Source organism: Pteropus medius, unplaced genomic scaffold (assembly GCF_902729225.1).
Source record: "Pteropus medius unplaced genomic scaffold, Ma_sr-lr_union100, whole genome shotgun sequence".
NCBI lineage: Eukaryota > Metazoa > Chordata > Mammalia > Chiroptera > Pteropodidae > Pteropus > Pteropus medius.
Window position 1 is genome coordinate 7,656,770 of NW_024351543.1, and position 15,506 is coordinate 7,672,275.

General features: G+C 42.9%; 1 protein-coding gene across 1 annotated transcript in view; it reads left to right on the top strand.

Moving 5' to 3' along the window:
- Window positions 1–9,032: 9,032 nt before the first annotated feature.
- Window positions 9,033–15,506, top strand: part of PDIA5 (protein disulfide isomerase family A member 5) — an 83,682-nt gene continuing 77,208 nt past the window's right edge. Inside the window, exon 1 of the mRNA XM_039843208.1 lies at window positions 9,033–9,198. Coding sequence (XP_039699142.1) covers window positions 9,154–9,198 — 45 coding nt within the window. The 5' untranslated portion in view covers window positions 9,033–9,153. The remainder of the gene's footprint in view (window positions 9,199–15,506) is intronic.

The following is a 15,506-nucleotide window of genomic DNA, read 5'->3' on the forward strand; positions in this document are numbered from 1 at the left end:
AGGTATCTAAAGTCACGTGACTTCTCTAAGGTCACATAGCACCTAAGTGGCAGACAGGACTCAAACTCGTGCCTTTCTAAGGTCACAGTTCAGATTCTTTTTTTTTAATTGTGGTAATATATATATAACATAAGATTTATCATTTGAACCATTTTTTAATGAAGAGTTTTGTTCTTTTATTTATTTTGCATTTTTCACATTTTCTTTTTTCATAGTTTAGTTTTTTTAATTGTAGTAAAATATACATAACCAACTTCCAGAACTCTTCTCATCTTCTGAAACTGAAACTCTGTACCCATAAAACGACAGTTTCCCATTCCTCCGTCTCCACAAACCCTGCAGCTGCCATTCTACTTTCTGTCTCTTACGAATTTGACTGTTCTAAGTACTTCATATAAGTGGACTCATACAGTCCTTGTCTTTTTTGTGACTGGCTTGTTTCACTTAGTATAATGTCCTCAAGTTTTATTCATGTTATAGCATGCGATAGAATTCCCTTCTTTTTAAATATTGAATAATACTCCATTGTATGTATATAACACATTTTATTCATCCATTCTACCTTTTGACTGCTGTGCTACTATGAACACGAGTGTACAAATATCCCTTTGAGACCCTACTTTCAATTCTTTCGGGTATATACCCAGAAGTGAAATTACTGGATCATATAGTAATTCTATTTTTATTTTTTGAGGAACCACCAAACTGTTTTACATAGCGGCCGCACCATTTTACATGGCCGACAAGAGTGCATAAGGTTTCAAATTTCTCTATGTCCTCATCAACACTTGTTACTTTCTATGTGCATGTGTTTCATACAGTCATCCTAATGGGTATGAAATGGTATCTCATTGTGATTTTGATTTGCCTTTCCCTAATTATTATTAATGTGGAGTATCTTTTCATGTGCTTATTGCCCACTTGTGTATCTTCTTTGGAGAAATGTTTATTCAAGTTCTTTGCCCATTTTTGATCAGGTTTGTTGTTGTTGTTGTTGTTGTTTGTTGTTGTTATTGAGTTGTAGGAATTCTTTATATATTCCAGATATTTACCCCTGTCAAAGAAAAATTCTGAAAGCATTACTCAATATGAATATTTTATTGGGAGAGAAACAAACTGTTCAAGAACAGGAAGACTTCAAACCATAAGTGGTTAAAAGCTAATTTTCAGCAGTTACAGCTCAGTTTATAAAGCATGAATGAAGGAGTACCTTCTTTTCTATTGCGACTGGTTACTAGAAACTTATAGTCTCTTTCATTGCATAAGCTTACTTGTGTATAGCTGATCGGCTAGGCAGCTATAAGATTACACTGACATGAAGAAAGCTTAAGTTTTGTTTAAGACTAGAAAATCATAATTTATTGAATGACATTATGGAGGAACTTCTATACTTTCATGACCACACACTAATAATCATTTTCCTAATCAACTCTTTTCTACTTTGTATTATTTCACTCATACTAACAACTAGCCTAACCTATACAAGCATGATAGATACACAAGAAGTGGAGACGATCTGAACTATCCTGCTGGCAATTATTTTAATTGTAATCACCCTACTATCTCTACTTTTACTACTCCAATCCAGAACCTACCACAGTTAAAATACCAAAACACCCAACGCCCTGAGAAACAAAGTGAACGAAATTTATTTTCCTCTTTTGTTATCTCTATGATAATAGGACTACCTATCATTATCCCAATTATTATATTTCCAAGAATCTTATTCCCCTCAACAAATTGACTAATTAATAATTGCTCACGTGAGTACTTCACTTGACATCAAAACAAATAATGACTATCCACAATCATAAATTTCAGACCTGGCTCAAATACTAATATTGCTTATTGTATTCATTGGTTCAACAAAGCTATTAGGTCTCCTACCACACTCTTTTACATCCACCACACAAACTACAATAAATCTAGAAATAACCATACCCCTTGTGAGAAGGGACAGTAATTCTAGGGTTCCGCCATAAAACAAAAGCCTCTCTTGTCTATTTCCTACCACAGGAAATTCCTGTGTTTCTAATCCCTATACTAGTAATTATCAAAACCATCATCTTATTTATTCAACCAATAGCCCTAGCCATATGACTGACAGCTAACATCACTGCCAGGAACCTCTTAATTCACCTGATCGGAGGGGCTACCCTGGCTTTGGCTTTCATCACATTCATTATTCTTATTCTTATAACAATGCTCCAATTCGCAGTTGCACTATTCCAGGCCTACATATTCACTCTTCTAGTGAGTCTCTACATGGTAACACCTAATAACCCTCCAAACCCATGCGTGTCATGTAGTTAACCCGAGCCCCTGACCACCTACAGGAGCCCTCTCAGCCCTTCTTATGACATCCGGCCTAGTAACATAATTTCATTTTAACTCCCCACTATTATTGTCACTAGGCCTGATAACTAATGTACTCACTATAGATCAGTGATGATGAAATATTATCCAAGAAAGCACCTTCAAGACCACCACACGCCAATTATCCAAAAAGACGTCCAATGTGGGATAATCCTATTTATTATTTCAGAGATTTTCTCCTGCTTTTTCTGAGTTTTTTTTTTTATCACTCAAGCCTCCCTCTGATCCCTAGCTAGGCGGATGCTGACTGTCCACAATCGCTCTCTAAATCCCCTAGAAGTACCACTTCTTTATTTTTAATTTTTTAATTTTTTAAATTCAATTTTATTATTAGTTTCAAGTATACAGTACATTGGTATGACATTTATATAGTTTATGAAATGATCCTCCTAATTGCTCTTTCTCTCTTCTGGCTCTCCACCTACCTATTACATTAGTGCTAACTGCATTCCCTATGCTGAGCTCCCTGTCCCAGTGACCATCTATCAACTACTAATTTGTATTTCTTTAACCCTTCATCCTTTTCTCCAATCCCCCAATGCCTCTCGCCTCTGGCTGTCACCAGATTGTCCTCTATATTTGTGAGTCTGTTTTCAATTAGTTTATTCTTTTTGTTCCTTAAATTCCACATATCGGTGAAATCATATGGTATTTATCTTTCTCTGTCTGACTTATTTCATTCAGTAATAACCTCTAGGTCCATCCATGTCATTGTGAATGATAGGATTTCATTTTTTTTTTTTTATGGCTGAATAATAGTCCATTGTATATATGAACCATAACTTCTTTATCCAATTGTCTGTTGATGGGCATTTAGGTTACTTCTATATCTTGGCTATTATAAATTGTGCTGCCATGAACATAGGGGTGCACAGATCTTTATCAATTATTGTTTTGGTTTTCTTTGGATAAATATCCAGAAATACGACCACTTCTTAATACATCTATTCTACTGACTTCCAATTGGCCTCCACAGTCTCTATCACTTGAGGCCACCACAGCCTAAAAGAAAGAAATCATAAGCACATACTTTTTTGAAAAAATCAGGACACTTTCAAGTTTTGCTTATGAGACTATGAGAATTGGGTCCAGGGGTATATTCAAACTGTGGCTTCTATTTTGTTTTTTTCTTTAACACCTCTTATCAAATATATAATTTGCAAATATTTTCTCCCATTCCGTGGGCTGCTTTTTTTACTCTGTTGTGTTCTCTGATGCAAAGAAGTTTTAAATTTTGATATAAAATAATTTATCTATTTTTACTTTTGTTGCCTGTGCTTTTAGTTTAGCATCCAAGAAATTATTGCTAAATCTAATGTCATGAAGATTTTTGCCTAATGTTTTCTTCTAAGAGTTTTATAGTTTTAGCTCTTACATTTAGGTATTTGATCCATTTGGGGTTATTTTTTTGTATATGGTATAAAGTAAGGGTCCGAATCATACTTTTTCATGTGGATGCCCAGTTTTCCCAACACCATTTGTTGAAAAGACCGTCCGCCATTCTTAATCATTCTTTTAAGTATATCGTTCAGTGGTATTACATACATTCGCATTGTAGGACAGCCATCACCATGGTCCATTTCCAGAATTTTTTCACCATCCTGCTGAAATTCTGCACCCATGAAACAATAACTTCTCATTCTCCTCTCCCTCCAACCCCTGGAAACCACTATTCTACTTTCTATGTCTATGAATTTTTCATAGTCCCTGCTCTTAAGAATGACATTCCACACAGGAAATGGTGGGAGCACAAAGAAGGGACATGTAGGCCCCAGACAGACTGGTATGGGTGTTAGGAGAGTGACAAGTGTCAGAAGAGGCTTTTGGAGGATGTTTGTCCAAGCTGGGTAGGTATCGCCAAGCATGGGAGTGTGGGTGGACTGGGTGGAACTACAGACCAGCAGAGGCAAAGGCTTTGTGAGCAGCACCTGTTCTGGGCACTAGGAGTAGTCGTGCTCCGTTCCTCTCTGGCGGGACTAGCTGCTCATCCAGGCATAGCGATCACAGAAGGATTTCCCAGCCGCCTCTTCTTTGGAATTTATTCTTCCTTTCACTTTCCTTATTTAGAGATGATTTTTCTTTCTTTCCTCTCATTCCTTCTCTCTCTTTTTTTTTTAATTGTAAACTTCTTATAGAAATATAACAAATATACAGTATAATCTATGAATGTGTGTGACGGATTTTCACAAAGTGAACATATCTAGGTACCCTGCACTCAAATAGAGTAACAGAACCCCAGCAACTCCAAGACTTTTTCCAATGACTACTTATACCTTTCTTTCAAGGTAACCACTACCTCGACTTCTAACAAAATAGATAACTTTTGTCCTTTTTTGTACCTTGGAGTCATAGAGAATATACTCCTTTGTGTCTGGCTTCTTTGGCTCAACATTCCTCCCATTTTGTTCTGGCCAATTCTCATTCATGTTTGAATGTCAGAAAACTGTCATTGTGCTTGTCCTCATCCCAGCCAAGATGATAAAGAGGAACTGGCTACACAAATATAAGGCGGCGTCACAATTCACAATAAACCACAGGACGAGAAGTTTCTCTAGCCTGGCCCCACGGGGTTGGGGCTGGAAAATGGATGGTTCCCTTTGCAGGCTGTAATGGTGGAGGGACAGCACTTGCCCTGTGCTATTCCCCTAATATTTCAAGGAGAATGACATTTAGAATTGTTAAACATTCCCAGGAGGGCCATAAATCTCATTTTAGCTACTTTCGATTGCAGAATGAAATGGCTTGTTTTCTTGGCAATTTTTATTTTTCCCTCTCAGTACCTTGCCCTTTGATTCTCTGGCTCACAGGCTCATGGCTTCCTTCCTTCCTTCCTCTCCTGGATTCTTTCCCCTTTGGGCTGTTATATTTCTGCAGAGTTCAGCCCTTCTCCAGACCCAGGAGCTTTCAGCCAGTCTTGGGCTGAGGAGATACAAGAGTTACAAAAGATCCTGAAGATTAGCTGATTCACTGTACCTGTCATTTTTCAGACCTTTGAAACATTGAGATATGATTTAGATAACGGAAAATATAAATCTTAGCATACAGCCCAAGTAATTTAGCTCAATTAATAAGTTAATTTTTATACATATAGACTGTTATGTAACCATCATTTAATCGAGATATAGAATATTTCTGTATTGAGCACCTGGAAGGTTTGTTCAGCTTTTTTTTTTTTTTACCCATTGATCTTTTTTTCTCCCCCCACCCTGCCACCACGGTAACCCCAATTTTTCTTCTATCACCATAGATCATAGTTACCTGTTCTTGAACTTGAGATGAATGGAATAATACATATGTACTTTTTTGTGTTTGGCTACTTTGACTCAACATTATGGTTTCAAGATTCATCCATGTTGTGTGTATTTGTAGGTTTTTTTTTTTTTTAATTGCAGAATATGTTATTTATTTATCTATTTTTTTTTCAAGGGTATTGAATTGTTTTCAGTTTTGGCTACTGATTTAGTTTGTTAGAGTTGTCATAACAGAAATTTACTTCTAGCTTCTCATAACGCTAGAAGCTAGAAGTTCAAAATTGAACAATCAGCAGGGTTGGTTTCTTCTGAGGACCTCTCTCCTTGGCTTGTAGATGGCTGCCTTCTCTCTATGTGTTCACACGGTCTTTCCTTCTGTGGTGTGTCCTAATGTCCTCTTTTTATAAGGACAGCATCATATTGGATTGGGGCTCACCTCAATGATTTTATTTAACCTTAATTACTCCTTAAAGACCTTATCTCTAAATAAAGTCACATTCTGAGGTACTTGGATCTGGGACTTCAACATATAAACTTTAGGGGAGGGGAGACACAATTCAGTCCACAACAGTTACTATGAATAAAGATGCTATGGACATTTTTGTACACATTTTGCACGTGTACTGTTGTCCAAAGTGGTTGAACCAATATACATTCTCATCAGCAATATAGGAGAGTACAGATGTTCTATGTCCTCACTGGCCACTTTATTTTACAGACGAGAAACAGAGAGGAGGCGAAAGGCCCACTTTCCCATATGTGGATCGTGAACTTGAGGTTGTAGAATGGAGGACGCCCTGTCCCCAACTCGCTTCAAGAATTTCTGAAACTTCTTAACACATCACCTCATTTGATCTTTCAGTCATTCATCAAAAAGAACACTAAGAACCACCTGAAGCGCAGGTCCTGTGCTAGGCTCTGAAGTTAGGTGGCAAACCAGAAAGACCTAAAACTTAAATTCCAGTTGTAGCAATAGGCAATGAACATACATAACTAAGTAACTGATTGCAGATTGTGGTAAGTGCTGGGCAAGGAATGGATGGAACTTGAGCTAGAGAATAAGGAGTTTGGGGAGTGAAGAGGGTAAAATCTCCTTTTAATGGGCTGCTCTGAAAGGCTTCTCTGAGGGGAGACATATAGGAGAGCCCTGAGAGATTAAAAGGTGCCAGCCAAGTATTGAGGCAGAGAAAATAGTAGTACTAGAACTGAAGTGGGAGCCGTTCTGGGGGTTGGGAAGACAGGAAATGATGGCCTGTTTGACTGAATCTGAGTGGACAAAGGCACAGGAAAGATGGGAGGTGAGATGTAGAGAGCCAGGCCCACACCATGCAGGGCTCACAGGTCCTGGGGAGGAGTTTGGGGAGAGCAACGGGAAGCCATTGGAGAGTTTCAGGGGAGTGACAACCAGAATCTAATGGCATTAACAAATAGATTGTAGGAAGTAAGAGGAGGAGGAAGCAGGCAAATGCTCTAGGAGATTTTACCTTTGCCTCTTGGAGACATATTAGTGACTTAGATTCAGAAGGTGGCAGAAGAGATGTATTTTGGAGGTAGAATTGAGAGGACATGGTGATGGGTTGGATGGGTCCTTCGAAAAGTGAGGGTGAGTTAAGCATGACTTCTAAGTTTTGAGCTCTGAACTTCCAGAGAGTGAGCAAGGATATTTCAGGTATAACCTACCCAACCCCAGACTGTGCATTTCCTTATGAATGTCACTACTATATATCTTGAGCCTCAGGATGTAGTAGGTGTTCAATAAACATTGTTGAATGAACAACTGATTGCATCCATGCAGGTTTTAGCCCATGGAATGAATTCAATAAAGTTTTTTCTTTTGAATTATTAAAGTAAAATTCACATAACATAAAGCTAACCATTTTAAAATGTACAATTCAGTGGCATTTAATACACTCACAGTGTGTGCAACCATCACCTATGTCTAGTTCCAAAATATTTTCATCATCCCCAAAGGAGATCTTGTACACATTGAGCAATCTCTCCCCATTCTCTCTTTCCCCCAGCCCCAGGCAACCACTAATTTGCTTTCTGTCCTTATGGATTTACCTCTTTCTGGATAGTTCACATAAATGTAATCATATGATGTGATTTTTTGTATCTGGCTTCTTTCTTAGTATAACATTTTAGTAGCATAATAATATTTTCGAGGTTCATTCTCATTGCAGCATATATTAGTAGTTCACCCTTTTTATGGCTGAATAATATAGTTTTATGGACATACCACATTTTGTTTATCCATTCATCCCTCAATGGACTCTAGTTGTTTCCACCGCTTGGTTATCATGAATAATGCTGCAGTAAACATTGGTGTGCAAGTATTTGTTTGAATACCTGTTTTCAAGTCTTTTGTGTATATACCCAGGAATGGGATTGCTGAGTCATATGGTAATCTATGTTTAACTTTTTGAGGAAATACCAAACTGTTTTCCGACAGCTCAATAAATTTTCTCTGAAGAAGAAGGAGGAGGAGGAGAAGGAGGAGGAGGAGAAGGAGGAGAAGGAGGAGGAGGAGGGAAGGAAGGGGAAGGAAGCTGGGAGGGAGGGAGGAGAGAGAGAGAAAGAGAGAAAGAGAGAAAGAGAGAAAGAGAGAAGAAAGAAAAAGAAAGAAAGAAAGAAAGAAAGAAAGAAAAAAAGAAAGAAAGAGAGAGAGAGAGAGAGAGAGAGAGAGAGAGAGAAAGAAAGAAGAAAAGAAAGAAAGAAAGAAAGAAAGAAAAGAAAGAAAGAAAGAAAGAAAGAAAGGAGAGAAAGAAAGAAAGGAAAGAGGAGAGAGAAAGAGAGAGAAAAGAAAGAAAGAAGAGAGAAAGGAAGAAGAAGAGGGAAGGAAGAAGGAAGGAAGGAAGGAAGGAAGGAAGGAAGGAAGGAAGGAAGAAAGAAAGAAAGAAAAGAAAGAAAGAAAGAAAGAAAGAAAGAAAGAAAGAAAGAAAAAGAAAGAAAGAAAGAAAGAAAGAAAGAAAGAAAGAAAGAAAGGAGAGAGAGAAGGTAGATAGGAGCCTGGGAGGCGGGGGTGAAGACTTTTCCTATTCTTCACAAACTGCGCTGGATTCTGCCATTTGCAGGCTGTGTGATCTGGGTCAAATTACATAAATTCTCTGGGCTGCCTCCTATTCCTCAAAGTGGGGAAACTAAAACTTACCTCTGTGAGCTGAATGAGATCTTGTTTCTAAAGCTCTAGGCGCAGAGTAAGCCCCCTCAAATCAACTGCCTTCCTTTACTCTCTGATCTTGCCATTTCCTACTCCACATATGCTCCTGTGTGGCCTCAGGGCCAAGTTCACATCTACTGGGTGCCCCAGCTCGGCCTTGCTGCAAACTACAACTCCCAGCAAGCATTTCTTCCTGGCCGCCTCTCCCCCTCGCTCCCCCTTGGTGCGCATGCTTTGGCAGACGTGGCACCGGGAACTCGGAGGCGGGGAGCGGCTGTAAGTGGCGGTGGCATTTGGACCCGGCGGAGCTGCAGGCGCGGGAGCCCGAGTGGAGACCGGAGCCCGCGGTGGGCAGCGGCAGCGGGGATGGCGCGGGCAGGGCCGGCGTGGCTGCTGCTGCTGGCGATCTGGGTGAGGCTGTGGTATAGGGGTTCGGGCCGGGCCGGCACGTGCGCCCCGTGTGCGGGTCCGCGCTCCCTGCTCCTGGCCCTTCTTAGATATGTGGGGAGATGCCTCCAGCCACCGGGGTGGGAGCGTGCGTGCCAGACTGGCGGGGACCCGGAGGCTGCAGGGGAGGCAGCTAGGCGGCCCCCGTGCCCTCCCCGCAGATCGCTCCAGAGCGCAGGGGTCGGAGGGAGCCCCGGGACGCTGGGCGATTTCTGGCAGGCTGCTTGCGTCGCCCGCACAACTTTGAGGGGGCGCAAGTCAAGGGGCGGCCACAGGCTAGGGCGGGACACTCGCGGGTTGGGGGATGCGCAGCGCACCAGACTCCGGGCCCTACACCTGTGTGAGTGCGGTGTAGGGGGGAAAAAGGTGTTTTCCACCGGCACTGCTGGAAACCTTATTTTAGGGCCACCTTGTTCTTGGTTTTCACCCTGGGCGGCCTGGAAATTGCTGGCCACCACCTGGGTCCCTGCCTCCAGAGAAGGCGGGCTGGGTGGGGTCGCCGCGGAGTTCTGTTCCCACACCCAACTGGAGCTGGCTCCAACCTCAGCCACTTTGGCTGTGTGACGCGGCCTATTATTGAATGTATCTGACTTAGTCTCCTCATCCATGAAATGGGGACGGTAAAGATATCCCGCTCAGTAGGTTGTCTGGAGGATCGGATGAGAAATCCGAGGAGGAAGCTCTGTAAATTGCAAAATCATACAAGTGTGGAGGAGGGGTGGGCCAGGGTGTTGGGAGTGATGGGCTCTCCAAGAGGAGTTTGCTACAGTTTGTGTGTGTGTGTGTGTGTGTGTGTGTTTGGGGTGGGGGGTGTCCTGGGAGATTGGAATGGATGGGTCCACAACATCCAGGGGCCCTGGGGTTGGTTTCGGGGTTGTCCTTGGTATTGATGTGGGTGTGTGATGAGATAATGTGGCCTCTTTCCATATCTTTCCCATAACTTCTGATCTCCGTTATTTTAGGGCCATCTTGGCTCCTTTTCTTCCTGAAATTCCAGGAAACTTCCTGGTGCTGGCACTCTCTCCAATGCAGTTTTCAGGTTTTTTTCTTTTGGGTGTGGTAAGGATGTTGGGCAAACATGAGGAGAAAAAGTGGAGTGTGGATCTAATTGCTTTAAATACTTCTATCTCCCAATATCGTACTTGTTTTTTTGGACCACCAGTGAGGAGTGGCCCCTATTTTCTGGTTGTTTGGAACTAGGTGGAGAAGGAAGCCCCCTACTCCCTAGATCTGACCATTCTCCCTCTGGGAGAGAACCAGGCTGAAGTGGGGCAATGTCACTTGACCAGTGTCTAGGTGTGTTTGATGATCTGCTCGCATTCTGTTCCCAGGAGCCAATTGGCCTCAGCAGGTCTCTAGGCCAGACAGGACTGCAGGACTGTGCAGAGCAGACCATTTCCAGCTCAATTTCCTATTAGGTCTTTGCACTTGGTCTGTTTTAGGAGGTCCCGCTATCCTCCTATCTTCTTCCCCTTTCCTCCCTTTTCTCTTCACTCCTGTGAAAATAAAAGGCTTGGCAATCTGACCAGCAAGAAATTTCAGTCAGTAAACACTTACTAACCACAGTGTTGGGCACTGGGTTGGATTTTCAGTGGAGGGCAGAATACACATTGTCCCTGCCCTCCCCTGTTGCCCTGTGTCTGCCAGGGCAGTTAGTCCTGTGAGCAAACAAAGACTGGAACAGCAAGAGACAGTACCCAAAGTGCTGGGAACCTCCAGTGAAAGGGAGCCATATTTTAATTCAGAGGGAAGGTCAGCCATGACTTTCCTGAGGTGGTGAGTTGAGCAGTCTGGAGGGAGTGTGGGAGTCAGCAGATGAGATCTGCAGGTACCCTCCACTGGGAGTTGTGGAAGAGCAGATAGATTTGCTGAGAGCACTAGAACCTGGGCGACCTCAGCAAGGCATTGACATTTTCTTCTTTCCCCAAGCCCTCCTTGGCTTTGCAGGTGTGAGGCAGAGGTGCAGGATCAGTGGTAAGTGGCTGGTGGACACCAGGGTCGGCTTCTGTCAGTCTAAAACTCTGTGTCCATCTGATAAGGGCTCCCAGGTCTAGGGATTAAATTGAGTTTCTTTGTTCACTCAGTATTTACTGAGGGCCGATTGTGCATAGCACCGGGCTGTGACCTGAGGGATGTAAAGAAATGTAAAAGGCTCTATGGAGATTTGTGGACAAGGATGTTCACCTACTACATTTTTTAATAGCAAAAATATGGAAATGGCTTAAGTGTTCCACAAGAGTGGCATGGTTAAATGACTTCTGCCCTGTCATAGCATGGAAAGTGAGTTTATATTAACTAGAATGCTATGTTTGTTTATTTCTTAGAATGCCGTGTTTTTTATCAAAATATTTTGTGATGCTAATGAAGAATATCTAAGGACATGGAAAAGTGCTCTAGTGTGATAATTAGGGGAAGAGCAGAATACAAAACCAAATCCGAGTGTGGCTGATGATAGCTATATAAGTGTTTGAGGAATTAGCAGTGCATAAAAATGTGAACAGTGATTGTTCTGAAAGGTTGAGTTGTGGATGACTTTTGCTTATGCTTTTCTGTGTTTTCCAAGTTTTTCACATGAACATATATTAATTTTTGATCAGGAAAGTTAATAAAGGGAACTTTTACAAAAGCTTCCTTTGGGGGCTTTAAGCCTTCCAGGACAATACGGGGGTGGAGTCACAGTCAACACTGGGGACGAGTCGGTTCCAGCCCTTCTAGGCTGGTTTTCTCTGCTCTTCGGGCCTGTTGCTAGGGTTCCCTGCCATCCTGTCCCCATTCTAGCCGTTGACAGGCTCTCTCTGCTCTGTAGCTCCTTGGGACAGCTAACCTTTCCCTAGGGCTATCTATGCTAATTGTCCACAGTGAACCATCGGTCCTCAGAATGGAGAAATGTCATACCTGGGGAGGACTCAGTGTCCCATAGCTCAAGGGGGTTCAACGACGGGCCATAGACTGGAGCTGAACTGTGATGAAGTTTTCATTGGTTCTTAGACAGATTGGAAAAACTAACAATGGTCAATGATTTTTTTCATGAATCCAAATATTTTTAGTTTAAAAATTTGTTCATTTTTCTGACATGACGTCCACATTTTTAAGAGCAGGGAGTGGTTTACAATATCCTTTTGAAAAATGAAATTAGCGATGGTATATTGTGATTTTTTTTTTTAAAAAAAGGCTTTTCTTGATAAAATTTCTTTTTAAATGTTTATAACAAATTACACATCATAAACATATATTTTAAAAAATATATCCTGCCAATCTGTGAGATTCAGAAGCCTGAGAACTACTAATCTAAATCAGCTCTGTCATTTTATAAAAGAAAATTGAGTCTTCAAGAGGGAAGGGACTCACTCAAGGCCGCCCAGTTTGTATAGGCAGAGCCGGGATTAGAGCCAAGCTTCTGAACTGTAAATCAGGGTTCTTCCCACTCTCTTTCTCTTCCCAGCCCCATGTCTCCCACCCGCTTTCTTCTCCCAAGCCATTGCTAGGGCCTTTGCCCCTAAAGGTGGCTTGAAGCTCAGAACCTGGTGGGACAGTGGGCGGGGGTGCAGGAAACAGGAGATGTTTGCCCCTGGTCTCTCCTGCAAGGCTTTTAATATACATGTATTTAGGTTCTATACCATTATATATTTAATAGGCTTCTGTGGGCTGGTCTGGGGACCTAACTGCCATTTATAATGCTGTTTGGAACTTGGATTGCACTTTTCCCACAGAAATAAACACAGAGGAAGTTTTAAAACAAAACTGGCATGTCAGTTGGAGGAATGGCTGAGTGCCGTATAAGTGGCAAACACTCAGTGCTGTGGATTTAGGCAAGGGCCAGACTGTGGGCACCAAGTAACCAGAGAAGGGTCCTAGTTCATGCCTCACAAGGAAGGCAGACTCCGACCTCTGTGATAGTGGGGATCCTCCCTGTCCTGGCTGCTGTGTCCCCAGCACCTAGTCCAGGACCTGGCATATAGTCATCCTCAGTGTGTGTTTAGTTGAAGGAATTAGTAATGGAGGCAGAGAATGGAGACCTTCTCAGACAGAAGCATGGCAATGAGGAAGGATGGGCCATGCTGGGCGGGAGAAAGGATTTGAGTCTGGAAATGGGGGAACAAGACTGGAAAAATGGATCGTAAAGAAGCCTAAATGCCTGGCAAAGCTTATGGGACTTGACTCAGTAGGTAACGGAGAGACATGATGAAAGTTGCCTTTTGAATATCAAGATCGGTCAGGCCATAGTGTAGGGTTTGGGTTGGGGTGAGAGAAACTAGATTAATTTTCTCAGAACACTTTCTCTGCTTCTCTTTTATCTACAAGATAAAGTCAAGTATGAGGCAGTGAAAAGAACATGGGCTTTTAGCCAGCTAGACACTCAGGAGCTGTATGACCTTGGATCCTGCCCAGCACAGTGCCTGGCACATGGGAGTGCCCAGTGAGTAGGAGCCATAGCAGTCATCTCAAGTTGCTGAAGAGAAGGTGCTGGGGAAGACAGTTAGGAAGAGGTGGTGGGCAGCAAATGGCCAGGGCGGGTGTGAGTGGAGGCTGTGAGACATGGATGGAGGACCCTGTGCTGCTGGGGTTTTCTCCAGAACAGTTCCCTGCAGCTGGGCTCTTACCTGGCTCCTTGCCACTCCCCAGTGGGCCCCTGTGGGGCCTCTGGATGGAGCTGGGAGTGGGGGGAGTTCAGAGGGCTGGAGGATTTAAGTGCTGTATGTTTCTCTCCCCTCTCTTCTGAAAGTGGATACTCTCTTGAGAATGGAGGTACCAACCACACTGCCTCCATGGAGGGTTCGCCCCCAGCATTGTGATTTTGTTCTGTAGGACTCTTATGTCTGGCTTGGTCATTGTGGTAGGTTTTGGAGGTTGTCTAATGAAAGTGGGCCAGAGAGCGATATGTGGGGTGTAAGGAGAGCCTAAGATCGCTTACATCTCACATTATCCAGACTTGAATGGTTTATTTGCCCCCACCCTCTTCCTTTTTTTTTGCACTCATGGTCATCTGGCATCTTAGTGGAAGAGCGGGGAGGAACACAATGCCCACCCATTGCTGGGCTGCACTGTTCCTCCTGCCTGGCCCATTTTGAAGCACTGATGGGAGCCTCTGGCTGCCCATTTGTTGTGTAGTGAGAATTATGACACATCTGGTACATTTATAGAGGCCTTTAGAGTTTGCAAAACATTTCCACATATTTCAATTCTGTATAGTCTCATTAACTGGGTGAGATAAGCTGATTAAGTACTGTTCTGCTAGAGAAGGATGGGTGGTGGACAGAGGGGTAGGAGGAGATAGACCATTAGACAAGAGTGGGGGTGTGGCCTGGAAGGTGGGGGGATAGACCGACAGGTTGGGACACAGTAATATTCTCAGTGGCTCACCTGAATTTTTAAGCAGCCAGATTGGCAGGTGCTATTTTCTGAAATAGTAACACCAGCCATTTTCCTGGGGTGTCAGTGAAACTTGCTCTTTAGCTTCCTGAAGGCCTAAGTAGGGAAGCAGGGGTGTCCGGCTCGGCACTCATTGTCTGTCCTTCCCACCTTTCTCATCACCCTGCCTGTCTAGCTCTAGTTTACTGTTCCCTCTCACCACTCTCTGTTGTCCAATAGGGCCTCTTCCCACACACCAATTTACAACCACTTCTAAGCAATTAGCTTCTTGTGCCAGGTGGGTAATGCAAACACTCAAATGGAGTGTGGAGCTAGAATAGCCTTTTTGCTTTTTATTCCCCGAGGTCATACCGAGCCCCTAGTTTGATGTGCATTCTGTTCCCAGATAGCCTGATGGTGAGCCTGTGCTTGGCTTCAGAGTTTCCAGCTTATTACAGCTGGCTGGGTTGGGGGTAGAGAGTCCATCCCCTCAAAGAATCCCACCATCCCTCCAACCCCTTGCTATGAGCAGATGTCTTTAATTCATGAGCAGATCCTTTAATCTTTGCCTTGGAAGGTATTAATGGAGATCCAGGTCGAGGACTCTAAGCTGGGGCTTAAACAAAGAGGTGATTTAGTATCTGAGCAGAGATGTGGGTTTGGATGCAAAGCTCAGCTGATAGACCAAGTAGGGCAGGCTTCCGAGGAACAGGCAGTATTGCCCTCACGAAGAGGTCTCACCTTGCTAGTCCTGTGCAGAGTGTTGTACATGCCCCTTATTTCAAAGAAACATGGGCCATGATCTGCATGCTCCATGTGTCACAGATGTTCATTCATTCCACAGGTCTTTCTTTCTTTTTCTTTTTCTTTCTTTTCTTTCTTTCTTTCTTCTCTCTCTCTCTCTCTCTCTCTTTTTCCTCCCT